This window comes from Leguminivora glycinivorella, chromosome 3 (assembly GCF_023078275.1).
Source record: "Leguminivora glycinivorella isolate SPB_JAAS2020 chromosome 3, LegGlyc_1.1, whole genome shotgun sequence".
Lineage (NCBI taxonomy): Eukaryota > Metazoa > Arthropoda > Insecta > Lepidoptera > Tortricidae > Leguminivora > Leguminivora glycinivorella.
The window spans coordinates 15,528,470-15,543,817 of NC_062973.1; the positions used below are offsets into that span (position 1 = coordinate 15,528,470).

The following is a 15,348-nucleotide window of genomic DNA, read 5'->3' on the forward strand; positions in this document are numbered from 1 at the left end:
CAGACAGTCTTAAAAAATCATAATCTTAAAAAAAACTTGTATGCAATCTGACAGTTCAAACTGACACTGACAAGATACTGACAGATCTGAACTGTCAGATTGCATACAAGTTTTTTTTAAGATTATGAATTTTTAAGACTGTCTGTGGGGAGCCATAGGGCCCATAGGATTTCCTGTGGTGTGGGCCTATCGCAGACGTCGAAAGCATCGAAGTTAGACAATTCTTAAGGGTATCTTTCTCTTTTACTCTAAAGAAGGTGCTGTTAAGAATGAAAGAAAAAGATGCTCACACATTTCAAACGTAGGTGTTCGCGGTAGAACCGCTAGTCTATGACTATCATTCATTCATTCACTCACATTTATGTCAACGTTCATTCACTCGTCATCGGACTTGACATTACGAAAAAAAAAAATCAGTGTGTAATGAATCAATTCTACAGTGAAGCACTGGGATTGAAGTTTTATTGTTAAGTTGTATTGTAGGGCATAGTCGTAAGGTAAAAATGTATTAGTTTTGAAATAGAACGATGAAAATAATAACGTGAAATGTATAATTTGTTGTGCTATAAGTGGTGTAACTGTTAAATGTTGGTGGTTTTGGGCTGGTCCGTTTACAGAAACGGAAACAATCCATGTTTCCACTCGCTTTTAGGACCGTTCTATAATATATTTAGGTGACAACCGTTTAGTTTCTTGTATAAATTGTACAGAATTTATATTATTGTAATGTAAATAAAAAAATATTCTTGGCTGGCGCATGCGTCGGGTCGAAAAACAGACAAAGGTTTTGTGGAGTTTGAAAGTCAGCTGTATTATTTTAATGTGCGATGAGTTAGTGCCCGTGGAGTGTTTGAAGAAGTGACAATGATTAGTGAAATTGGATACACAGTGTTTGTGCTCCTGGCCCTGCCTTACATAGAAAGTGGTAAGTGTCTGCTTTTGTCTTGTCGCGATTATTGACAATAATATAAACATAGCTATTTAACTACATCACCCTACTTGTAATAATGTTGGTGTATGCTGGTCATCACATACAAATTTCCATTGAATGGTCATGTCTCCCTATTGTTCTTAATTTAATAAAGCTGTGCTTTGTCAACCCTTGGCTATGAAACCTTGAAACATCGTATGATAATACCAGTGTTCTGGTGAAAATGATGTTGAGTTTATGTGGTGTAGTGAGATGTCATGATCTTAAATTGTACATTTTAGCTTCATTACACTATTCTCAATGCCTGTTTGTTCTCCACTAGATACAAGCTCAACAGTGATGACATTACAATCCATGGATCCATAACAGTTAGTCATTGATTAACATTATTTAAAATTGATTAATATTCTTTCATACATTAAAAGTTGCTTTCATAATGCTGAAGAAGTATTTTATACACATGTGCAATACAGCTTTGTTTGACAAATCTTGGTGAGACTTGACCTTGACATGGATCTAGTGTCTTTAGTTCAAGGTTCTACACATTTTACTGTTTGTTACCAATAAAAAAATGTCTGAGATGCAAGCAAACTTTAATACCCAAAAACCATTGTCCTTTATTTATGCCTATTACTCACAAAGTAACTCAATTCTTTGCAACTAAACCTCTCATTTCACTTATACACTATCAAAATTGTGTGTTGTCAGAAAGTTAACTCACAGGTCAATAGTCCTGGTACAAAATTATGATTAGTCACAGTTATTTCTGTAGTTGTTCTCAAATAATCTTCAGAGAACAAGTATGACAGAACAGGTATTACCAGTTAGTGAAGGGTTTCTTAAAATGGGCTCCACAAACCCCTTGTTGCAGGTTGTCTTTAATATGAGAATTCTGATATCCATAATTATAACACTAGAAACAAAAATAAGCTTGCCATAAAGAAGTTTCGTGTCCGTAAAGTACAGAAGTCATTTGTTGGGCAATGCATTCATTTTTATAATAAGTTACCTGACACTGCTTTGAGATTACCCCTCCCAGCTCTTAAGAACTACTTAAAAAAATCATTGATGTTAAAGGCTTATTACAGAGTCGAGGACTATTTGACAGACAAACATGCATGGCCCGAACCAGAAACTACAAAAAACGAATAGCAATTAAAATAATTGTATTATGTATAGAGGACACAGTTCAGATAAGAAAGCACATCAAATATTTTATATTTTATGTTGTGTAGGTAAATTACATATTTAATGACATTGAGATTCATATTATCTTTTTCTTCTGTGACAATTTGATATGTTTTCTCTGAAGAAGAACGACGTATTATTAAGCAATAATATAATTTATTGAAATTAATTTCCATAGAGTACCTAGTCTGTTCATATTCTTTGATGAATACTTTTGCAGGTTAAATTGTATCTTGTTATTTAATGCATGTTAGTTATAAGATGTAATGTTTTGAAAAGAAGTTGCCCGCCGAGTTTCTTGCCGGTCCCATAGTGGATACCCCCTCCCAACTGAGGGGGACTGAAATCTTCTCGAGGCTGAGGCGTAGGGTTAGAGCCGGCGTAGCTTTATTTGACGTTCATATGCGCATTGTAATATGCCTACTTGAAAAATAAATATTTCATTTTCATTTTCCTTAGGAACAAATTCTGCTCCATAATAACAAAATTTTGATAATGTCTGTTTGAAAGGCTAAACTTTGTGTAATCACAGACCGCTGCCAAAAATTAGGACCCCTAACATACCATGGACCCCTGAGACATGTCCTTTGATCCCACTTTAGTCACTTTATGAAGCCTTGACCATAAGTAGCTGTAGCATGTCTGTGTCATGTCTATGGGTTACTTTTTAGATACTTATTTTATAAGACCTTAACTTTACTAAATTACCCTAACTGTAAGTCCATTTAATTGTTTGAAAAGGGTCTAGTACTCCAAAAAATTTAACATGTTCACGGACGTCTAGTGACGTCATCCGTCATAGACCAAAGGAAACAAATGACTATGCATATGCTATACCATACGTGTCCACGAATAGAATAAAATTACTTATATGTGCTGTTCTAACACATATGCTCCAAGGAATAAATAAAAATAAAAGGAATAGGGCTGAATGAACCCATCATATGATTGACTGCCCGCCTGTTGCTGGCCGGGTGTTCCTACACTACATCTATGTGTACAACACATATGCTCTCAAAAGTACCTTAAATGATAGATAACTGATTTGAATGAAATCAAAACCAAACAAATATTATAATTGTTTAATTGACCTTTTAGTAACTTCCTGCTAAAATTCCTGATAATTTGAAATTTATTATCCTACTTAATTACTACAGGACAATATTGTTAGGGTAATCAATTAGGAAAAGGTAAAAACAAGGACAAGTTAATCTTAGAACAAATTAAATTATTCTCATTTGAAAATATTTTAATTTGTATTTTTTAAGTAGTAACACTACTATTATACTATAAACATTAAATAAATGTCATATACAAAGAAAAAGTGACCAAGGCCTCCAAGTGTTCCGAGCTGGAATCGAACCAGCGTACTCCGTTAACCGCTCGTTAGCTCGGAACACTTGGAGGCCTTGGTCACTTTTTCTTTGTATATGACATTAATTTAAGGACAAGTTAATTGTGATCGGGGTAAATCCTGCACATTCCTGTAATGGAAATGATGAAGACATAAATATATGTTATATGACATTCTTACACAGATTGACTAAACCCCATTATAAACTCAAGATGGCTTGTGTTATGAGTACTCAGACAATAATATTTATATATAATATACAAATTAAATACATAGATAAATCAGATCATCCATGACTCAGGTACAGACACAAATAAATAACTTAAACTGACTGGGATTCAAACCCAGCGCCATCCACATAGCAGAAAAAGTTATAAACACTGGGTAGTTAACCCACTGCTCATAACTCAGATGCAAAGGTTGACAAATTAACAGACATTTGACAAAAATATAGATCTGGCGGTCTAGTACAACTGGCACTCTCGCCTGCGAGTCCATATTTTAAGTTGCGCTTGATGTATGGACTCGCTCGCGACAACGCAAGTTGTGCTAAACCGCCTGGCAGGCAATCATGATTACCTGTCTGGTCTGATAGACCGTGATTACCTATCTGGTGGGGAAGCATGGTAGCATGATATAGCTTATTGTGTTGCTGAGCCCTTTTGTACACATTCTGTAAGTGTGCAAGGGACTTGCCAACAATGCCAACACACCTCTGGTGTTTTGGGTGTCCCTGGGTGGCAATGATCGCTTACCATCAGGCGACCTGTCTGCTCGTTTGCCTCTTATCACATAAAAAAAAACTGCTTATCTCTTTACTTAGGTTAGGATAACTCTAGTGTATTTCTGTTTCGATACAAAAGTATGATTAATGCACCCTAAACTGGCTAAATACATACATACATATAATCACGCCTGTATCCCATAAAGGGGTAGGCAGAGCACATGAACTACTAAGGTTTTAGTGCCACTCCTGGCAAAGAGGGGTTGAAAGAAATCCAAATTGTGACATTGCAGTGACAGGTTGCCAGCCTCTCGCCTACGCCACAATTTAACCCATATCCCATAGTCGACTTCTACGGCACCCACGGGAAGAAAGGGGGTGGTGAAATTCTTAACCCGTCACCACACAGGAACTGGCTAAATACAGTTTATTATTGACTTGTTACTGAATCTTTTCGCTGTTTATAAACTGTCACTAGCATCAGCTATTGTTGACAAACTACTCCTTTCCAAATCCTTATCAAATCCGGGTTTCCTCAATTTGAGACATTTGAACCCTGGTAAGAGAGACCAAATACACTAGACAGTTTGATAGAGAAATGAATCGTAAACGTATCCGTTTTGGTCTACTTTCATCTCCCAGTTCGGTGACGCTCGACTTACGACGCAAAAACCAGTTCCGAAAATTCTGAATCATACCCACACTGGAACCAGTATTACCCCACTTATTGCTCGCCGGTTCCATATGAAGGACTTATAAGCCTTCGTATACAATGCACATATGTCTTGAACCAGCCAAGTAATCTAGCTAGGTATGCATTGAAGACTACACATCGTTTATCTGTCTATGACTTGCTATTATCCGCCATATTGTACCGTTATCCTTGCTCCGTGGGTTTTGTGTACTGGATACCTGTTTATAAAGTTCTTATTCCTGGGATCCTGTGATTCATAATATCGCATATGAATTTGCTCACATACATACCAATATAGCTGTTGTAATTTGTTATAAATCAAAAACTGCCCTTTTAAACACCTACTCCACGTGTCACTTATTTTATATTTAGAGGAAAACCTTGGCAAGATCTGAATTCTGCTAAGGACAAGTAAACGGTCCAGAAAGGTACTTATCGTCGATCAAACGGGGAACAGTAATCCTCTTATTTACCTCCGAGTCGCTCGGTCAAAGATTTGCAGATATCTGCAAAAGGTACCTACATCCTCTTAGATACAATCGACAAATGCGATCCAGGAACTAGGACTAATACGCTAAATTTAAACAAAAAGAAACTATGCATACTTATTCTTCTTCACTCATACGCCGTTCTAGTTCCAGAGTTCATGTTGAAAGGGTCACTGGCAATACGTTAACGAGCAGTGGGGAGGAAATGCCCACTTTGAAATCTATTTGCATCCTTTTTGGGCTACGCTTCCATCTGTCAGCGAGCTATCTAGAATTTTAGTATTACATTACGGACGCTGCAGTTTGCAGTGGGAAATGGGCTAGATTAGGTAACGGTATTTCGCTATTGGCGCGAATCTGCATTGGTGACTAGATTGAGTGGGAAGGCTATGTTGGAACTGATGGCAATTCGGACTACATTGCACTATACGGGCCGAGTTCTATACGATTGAATAATAGGTGGTTATACATCGTAAATTCCTGGCCGTTCACATTCACACAATGGTATCTTCGTCAGTTGGTCAATGGTGGCTCGACATTTTCATCCTATTAAGGTTTCTAAAGATATCTTTCTTTAGTAAATTAAACGCGTCTTAAAGAAAGATTTGTTACGTACAAAATCATCCCTAGTACAAATGTACAATTAAGACGCCCGAAATTCTCGGCCTCGCATTGCCAATAAAATGCTGCTCATCTCTCTCACTAATAATAGTCTTTCCAACATGATAAATAGATAATGCTAAAATGGTCAATACTCCTTTCATACTGGCATTGAAATAGGCAGCTATTTATTTCAATGAGCGGAAAGGAAACTAGACTATCATAACGTCTATTGCCTGCAACCTAAGGGTAACGGCAACCATTCTTTATTAGCACAAATCTATGTCGAAACGGGAACTACGTCCCTTCCATTATCTGAAAGAACGTGACCCGTTCGAGTCGTGACCTTTTTTTACTGTTCAGAAAATCCCCTTTACTGATAATCGAGACATTGACAAGGGTAACACTGTCAAAAATACAGGTCGCATCGCTTAATGCATACCGGCAGTCACGACTGGATATCCAGGTGATTTTGATTTATTCCTGTCCCAGTTAGGGGTGGAACTAGACTGACGGCACCGGACTTTGTCACTCGATCGTAAACAAGAGAGGAATGACCAACTGAGGGTCCCCCCACATCTAGCGCCTCGCGAGCGTCGCGTCGGGCCAACTGTATGGAAAAAGACGCCGCGTCGACGCGACGTCGACGTGGCGTCAGGCTTTGCCCATACAGTTGGCCCGACGCGACGCTCGCGAGACGCTAGATGTGGAGGGACCCCCCTATTTACTAGTATACGACAACTGACGCAAATGGGTTGGCTAGAAATAACAATAGTATAATATCAGGCTATGCAAGACATCAAATTGTATCATACTGACATAACAGGTCACCACTAATGATGACTTACATATTATATAATAACTAGCTTTTACCCGCGGCTTCGCCCGCGTAATAAAAGTATTCATTAAGATTTTCATTTGGATCCTTCGGTTTCTCTGTACGAGTAGGTATATTTATCTGCGATTATTTCGATTGCACATTTCTATTATCCCTTAAAAAATTTTACATTTTGCTTATACTTATCGCAAACGTAATCTTCAAGCAAGCAAACAATGATCGTCTTAGAGCACATTGATTGTAAGAGACCGCCGACCGATTATCCGTATCCCTCTAACGATACCCATATTATCCGTATCCGTATCCGTATCGCTATCCCTATCCCTATCCCTATCCCTATTCCTATCCCTATCCCTATCCGTTATCAAGATGTTCAATGATTTCTTATCAAGTGCTAAAATATAAAGTTTCATCTTTTAAAATTAAGAAATCCCATACAAACTTTCAACCTCTTTTTCAACCCCTTCATCCCTTTTTTTCGAAATAAAAAGTAGCCTATGTTCTGTCTCAGGGTCTAAAGATTGTCTGTTCCAAATTTCATCAAAATCGGTTGCGTGGTTTAAGCGGGAAAGCGTAACAGACAGACAGACAGACAGAGTTACTTTCGCATTTATAATATTAGTATGGATGGATAGTATGGATTAGTATGGATATATCTAGGCTTATATTTATAAATATATCCTGCAGCTTATTGTGTCGATGATTAGTTGATGAACTAGCTAGCACATTGATTTTATTGTGCGTAAGGCTTTGAGTTATGGTATAACTACCTTATTTCTCAAGGAAAAAGGTCTTTAGGTTATATAAGGCAAAACATTAAAATATATACAGGGTATATTTATAACAGGCAATATTTTATGGACATGATGGACATTCGGCTTTTGGGCTCGAAATGTAAAAAAACTTCAAATGTTATCAGATCAGATTTTGGACTCTAATGCACCTCCGCGCGCTTGATGTCAACATTTGAGTAATATACACTTTTTAGTGGTTTAGGTTCTTTATCAGCTACAAAATCACCACCTTGAATACTGTCTGTGATATAAATTACATCCTGTATGTAATTCAACGTCTTGCCAAAAATATTTTGCGTCTTCGAAATACTGAAAGCTAAGATTACCAGCAGCAATTACGATGTAGATAATTATTAGGTAGTTATAGAAATACAATAAAGTAATTGTAATGATTAATAAGGACAAGCGGCTAATTGTGTTTGTATTGCAACGCCATTGTTCTTGGGCATTGCGTAAATCCGCCATTTGTTTCTTTTCGTTCTATACTAGACAAGGTGTTTAGATGCGCTAGTATAGTTAGCGAGTCAACTATATATGAACATGAAGGTTATAGGTAGAAAAAGCTTGGGTCCAATCCTGTTACTGTCAGCATTACCTAAGCCATTCTATAACACTTTTAATCAGTTTAAACTTAAGAATTTTAAGACCTCTGCCCATATGCTTGATTGTCTACATTAACCAAACTTTTTGTCAACTTTTCTGTATATCACTACGTGATGGCCTTTAAAGGCTTTATCATAATGTTCTTGTACAGTCACCGGTAAAGGTAAAGGAGTGAGTGATGATTTCTGTACTGCTCGCTCTTAATCGTTTGACAATTTCGTATGACATTTCAAATAAGACGTTATACGACAAGGTACAGAAATCATCACTTATTTATGCCGGTGACTGTATGTCTTCTTGGCTTCACTGTGTCTTCCTATTCCAATATACTGTATCATAATGGATGTCGATAACGTATGTCATTTGCAATAACATCTTGTCGGATATGTGGCTTGTATGATATTAGATTAGACCGGCCAGCAATTCATTCGTCATTTGTCCAGTTCTGCATCTGCACAAAGGAGAATGAACACGAATTTTAGGATACAAACGTTCAAACGAATAGCGGCCTACCTGGCGCAGGTTTTAAAGAATTCATAGTCAACTCTCCTTTCTAATTACCCGAATCCAATGGCAACACAATGATCCTTTATGTCTGACGCGCCAGCTCTAATGAAGGACGTTTTTGCAGATCCAATTTAGATTGAGTCTCGTCGCTTATGAGTCAGACTTTCATTTGAAACAATGTGAAAACGTATCAACACATACCACTCACAGTACGTTTTATTATCTTTTACTTTTAGAGATGTTTTTAAAACTACAAGAGGGTTAAGTTTATTGCAGTTTTTAAAGTAATACTTGCAAGCTTTTTTTTTAAGCATGCTGCAGTAATCGAAAATTGGTCGGAAACGGAAGTCAGCCCCTCTAGCACAACTTGTTGTGCTAGAGGGTCAGTTATGATTTTTTGAGATGAAACCGCTATCTATTTTTTACATGCTTAGGACTAAGAATATAAGGACCTGGGTACGTAGCCAAATGCACAAGTTCTTTTATGATAACATTTATCTATATCGCTCTTCCGTATTGGCGCGACAGAGCGTCTCGTCGCATCGGCTAGGTCGTCTGTTTTTATAATTCGCGACATTAGAGTAACTTTTTTTCCATACCGATTACTGTGAATCTTTACAATCAACAGCTGGACTATGAAACCTAAATAAAACAACTAAGCATATTTTGTCACACCTGGCCACATTTTGGCTAACCTGATCTCTTCGCGCTTGCAATATAGGAGCTGAGCTGACGCATCGCTGTGACGGTGTCGTTGAACCGGCGAGGTCACGACCAGAGTGACGCGTGCGCTTGACGCGGATGCACTCGCTGTTAACTTGCTGGCCAAGTGGCCACTGCCGACTAATGAGATCCTTAACTTTATTGTTTAACGGCACTTAAGACTTTGAAACTAATTTTAAGGATTAGTTAGTTCAGTCATAAAACTTCTTGGATTATCCAAGTTGGATATAGTCACAAATTCGTCCTTTGCACAATGCACAATATGCACTATACATATGAAGCTTCGGTATTTCATCACTAAACGGTAGTGTTCGTTTCAGTACCTAAGGGATAATTCATGTCATAAAACATGTATTGTATTACTTTGACTGAATCTAAACATCGTCTTATTTCAAAGCTCTCTTTGCTAACATCCCGCAAGTTGAACTGACTACATTTTTCAACTGTGGATTCAATACTTGTACCAGAATTAAAGATTTTTAGTAGTCATATCAGGAAGTATAAAATACGATACCGGGCCGGGGACAGGCAGTAGCAATCTTATGTATAAAGCATAAAAACGGGATATGGTAGTGGTCCGTCAAGTATTTGCGACATACAGTTTATAAGGCACATTATAAGCTACATACAAAAAGAAGCATGTGAGTGGGTGTAAGATGATCGTACAAGCTCATGCAAAAAAAAAGTATTTGGGCCAAGTGGCAATATCCTCGTTCGAATGAATGCGTTTTATTTATAACGGTAATAAACGAGCGATATTTTTAAAATCAAATATATTTGAATTCCTAATGTTATATTATAATATGACTAGGATTTTTTTTTAGCAGATTTTGGTTGAAATTTCATACTGTATACTTATAACATTATATATACTTAGTTTTGTTCGTATTTTCTTATACATGACTATCAAACGATATTGTACTATGACTCTATGATATCACAGCAATATCAGTATACGATTGGACGCGTAACTAATCGGGAAAGCAAATGCGCAAGTAAAGCATGCTTGTCCACTGTGATACAATCTAACGAGCCGTGTTGCGAGGTTGTGCTCTGATGTAAGTAACCATCCATTATTTATATTTATACTCTTCCGTGGCTTTCATCGTAAGTGAAATTGAAAATTAATTAAAAAGAAAGAGCTAATTACAAGCCTACGAATATTAGTCCATGGGCCAGCTGGTCTAATTTTGCCAAACGGTATAATTTGGGGGTACTAAGTTTCCTTTTTACAGCAGTTAGGTAGGCCTATAAGGATGTTAAAAAGCCATGATTGCCATCTCAAAATGGTAGCTAAACAAAATGGCCGCCAATCCAAGATGGCGGATATTGAGTTTTAAAAAATCGACCATAACTCCAGAAGTATTGGTCCGATTTCATTTTTATTTTTTTTAAACGAAAGCTCTTTTTCTGTACTTAAATACTTGTCATATTCATTGTTTCGCTAAATTCAACCATTAGTTAGTAATTAACGAAAAATATAAAAAAAATATCTTTTTTTCTAAAACTTTCTGTCAAAAATCATGTTTCTACAAAATACCTTGCATATTCTAATAAATATTTAAATGCAGAAAAATAGTGCCATTAATCACCTTTAATTTGATGTATAAAAGATACGTATTTAATTTACAAAAACACATAGAGGCTAAACTTAAAGCTGCCTTCGTTGAAATTCACCGTTGTGCATACAGTACTAAAAGCTTCAGGTTGGAGTGCATACAGTACTAAAAAGATGTGTGCAGTTGGGGTGCATACAGTACTAAAAGATGTTGTAGAGTACAAATATGCTGTTTTTAGTTTATTTTAGCAATTGTACAATTAGAATAATAGTTTATGTTAATAGAACATGATAGTATCCATGAGTTTGTAGATATTCGATAGTACTAGGATAAAATTTGTTTAGATACCATATGTGCAACACACCTCAATGATGAAAATTAAGTATTTAAGTGTACTAGGTATATGACTAACATGTGTCGAGACTGTAGAACCATTAACCTTTTGACCGCCACGGACGGCCACGGTGGTCACCGGAAATTCTTGCCAAGGACGCCAACGATACGGACGCCAAATGAAATAAAATTGGGACTCCGTAATGCCTAATTACGCTCATATATTCGCGAATTCGCAATGCAATTCTGTTGCGATTGTGCCTGGGAGACGGAATACTCCGTTATCATCTTGCGTATAAGGGTTAGATCGTATTCCGGATTGAAAATCGTTCCGCATTCAAGGACTCTCAGATTTGAAAAAAAAACCTACGCACGAGCGGGTTAGTGAAGAGCACCCCCAGAATTCGGACAAACTTTAGAAATGTTCTTTAGTACTGAATTAATAGATAATTCTTACCTATATTTTACCGATTACTAAACAACGAAGCCGTTAAATACCGGATGGACAAACTTTGAGACAAATATCACCGCTTAAAGTAGAGCCAAATATTATTAACATGTATTGTTCGTCATTACCGAACAAAAAACGTTAGAAAACGTTAATAACAGACGTTTTAATTACCTACTCACGTGAGTTGAATTTTCATAAAAGGTGTACCAAAATGTGAATGTTTCTATGCAACCTGCTATTGAATCAGAAGAAAAGTTAGCACCCGTATCGACGAATCTTAATTAGTAGAGAGTAACTCCGGAGTTATGCAATCTGGCCAACTTTTTAAACAGGTAGGCATTTATAAAAGCCTCAATAGGGATGATAGATGTATAAATGTATGCCTCAATTATCTTCGATATGCGGATAACATCGTCATCTTCAAAGAAGCACATGTTCCCCGTCAGATGCTGGAGGAACTGTATGCCGTCGGTGAGTGTTGGGTTAAAGTAGTTAAACATATAGAGGTATGTACAAATTGAAAGTTACGGCAAGGACAGACTTATCCAAAGCTCCATATTTCAGCCTTTATAACAAGTAACAGAAGATACGTTATCCGGAACAACAAATAAAGGTTGGGTTAAGGAATGCCATAAACGACTAACGGAGGTAAGTCATAACAAAATCATCCTTCAATGGACCAAAGGACACAGTGGATGTCGAGGTGATGATGCGGCCTACGAGCTGGCCAGGCAGCTGGGGTCGACTGCCGATTCTCCCGATGTCCTTCAGCAAGGTATGCTCAATATGAAACTACACACAGCACACTGGCAAAACCAGATCAAATGCTGCAGTCAAACAAGCCAAGCCTAGCATCAATGGAAAACTCACAAAGACGCTCCTTCAACTAGGGAAAGTCCGCCTGAGAATGGTAACCAATGTCAGAACAGATCGTAGACTACTTAACAAACATATTTTCATAACAGATGCTATGAACATTCCCCTATGACGAGGGTGCCTCTCACCTGGTGATGGAGTGAGCAGAGTGGCTCCATACAGGAAGAAACATCTCGGATCCTCGAGAGACCTCTCCAAAGTTCTCCTACTCAACATTAAAGGTCTAATAGGATTTCTCGAGGAGATAAGCTGGCAGGATTAGCTAAATCCCCCACATCACGCAAAATAGGCACAAAACGTCGAGTTGTGGCGAACCATAACACAATACAGAGACTTGGGTCGGCCTCGCTGCCGGCGGAGATCACACGGAGGACTTGGATGCCTTTTGTACGCTAAAGGACGTATTAAGGGCAAGGATACCAGTCACTGGAGACCAACATGTTTGATCAGTGTGTAACTGGGTACTTCCCACCGTGACATAAGCTTGCGAGACGTGGACACTAACAATGTACTAAATGAAGAGGCTAAAAGTTGCATAGAGGTATAGAGCACAACACGATCGGTATGTCTTTCTACGATGGAAGCGAAACGAGATGATGCTGATGCGGCGACGGGTCAGAATTATAGAGATCGTATTGCTACTCTAAAATGGGCTTGGGCCGGGCCAGGGCACGTAAGTCGTGATTGAAGGTGGAATGCCTGCTATAAAAGTTCGAAAAATTAGGAGAAAATTAATCTGTTACCTGTGATTGTCTTGAAGGCTTGATATTGGTGATATTGGCTCTACAATCTACATTAACGGTAATAAGTAATATATTTCTGTGCGTAAATTAAGGTTTATTCGGTAGGTACCTATATCACGTTGTTTAGTAGTCGGATACTCCATAGATTTGCCTTATTAATGCATTATAGTGAATTTCTCAAGACTATTTTTCTTTTGGGGTGTGTTCTTCACCTTTTGTATGCAAGGATTATTTTAACTAAATATAAGTTTTCTCGAACACGGATCAGGGTTAGGCTTAACCTTTTAAACGCCAAATAGTGAAAAAGAATACGTCGTGCCCCGGATACCAGACAGACGTGGATCGCGATTATTTGAGCAAAATTAGGTGTTAAGAAGGCCCGCATGGGTCCCCAATGTAATTGGCAAAACTGATGGCCATGGTTGGCGTCCTTAGGAAGCATTTCCAGCGACGGCCATATCCGCCCATGGTGGTCAAAAGGTTAATGTGATGAGATAGGACCTCAACTATGTCTAGTTTATTTATTTTGTATTATCTCGGTTGGTTGGCGCTGTATCACTAAAGAAATTTTATACAAATAATCAAATATCTAAAACTGTACTTTACCTATGACATATTTTATTATATTCTTAAAGCTAATGGATTTCGGATACTAACATGTTCAGTTCTTTTCTTAATTGTAAGTACAATTGCAGAAATATACTAAAAACAGCATATTAGTAATCTACAACTTCGACCTGAAGCTTTTAGTACTGTATGCACAACGGTGAATTTCAACGAAGACAGAATTAAAATTAAGCCTCTAATGTGTTTTTGTAAATTAAGTCTGTATCTTTTATACATCAAATTAAAGGTAATTAATAGCACTATTTTTCTGCATTTAAATATTTATTAGAATATGCAAGGTATTTTGTAGAAACATGATTTTTGACAAAAAGTCTTAGAAAAAAGATATTTTTTTTATATTTTTCGTTAATTACTAACTAATGGTTGAATTTATCGAAACAATGAATATAACAATATTTGAGTACACAAAAAGAGCTTTCGTTTAAAAAAAATAAAAATGAAATCGGACCAATACTTCTGGAGTTGTGGTCGATTTTTTAAAACTCAATATCCGCCATCTTGGATTGGCGGCCATTTTGTTTAGCTACCATTTTGAGATGGCAATCATGGTTTTTTAACATCCTTATAGGCCTACCTAACTGCTGTAAAAAGGAAACTTAGTACCCCCAAATTATACCGACTTCTTCACTGGCCCATGGACTATATCCATCGTATATGTCATGCAAAAAACAGTAGTTTTTAAATTGCAGTTGGTCAATAAATCACAAACACGTAAAGATACTAAACTATTTCAAACAAGGAAGCGGTCAAGTAGTATGTTTATAATAATAGTGAATGTCTAAACACTGTCTTGGTGTTGTCTAAACAATTGTACGGCTTGTATACCAGTACTTTTTCGTATTAATTGTGTTAACCAGTTTCGAAACTTACTGAAAATGATTAACAAAGTCAGCGAAAATAAAAATATTAATTTATTTACCTCTACATAATATATAGGACATAGGTAACCTAATGCATGCGTGTTACAGCAATTATAACTACATTGAAGTACAGCACAATTCAGTGTCATTGTCTGACGCTTACATCATATTTGTAAACAATGTACCTAAATGAACGTGTTCACACACTTTAGTTGTGCTGCCTGCTGAGTGCTGACGTTGTTCCCTGCATTCATTGATTAAGGCGATGATAAAACTATTTCCTGTAATATATGTTTCATACATTGTGATTAAGGTTTGTGCCATATTTATTTATATTCTACATTGACTACATACTACCATTAGCTTACCATCATAGAACTAAAAAGAAATAGTGGAAATTTAAATGGTAGCATGATTAAATCATTATCAAACATGTAATATAGAACACATGTGTG

General features: G+C 37.1%; 1 protein-coding gene across 1 annotated transcript in view; it reads left to right on the plus strand.

Moving 5' to 3' along the window:
• The first annotated feature begins 416 nt into the window (after positions 1-416).
• Positions 417-15,348, plus strand: part of LOC125242569 (disintegrin and metalloproteinase domain-containing protein 10) — a 137,003-nt gene continuing 122,071 nt past the window's right edge. The window contains exon 1 of the mRNA XM_048151344.1: positions 417-925. Coding sequence (XP_048007301.1) covers positions 865-925 — 61 coding nt within the window. The 5' untranslated portion in view covers positions 417-864. The remainder of the gene's footprint in view (positions 926-15,348) is intronic.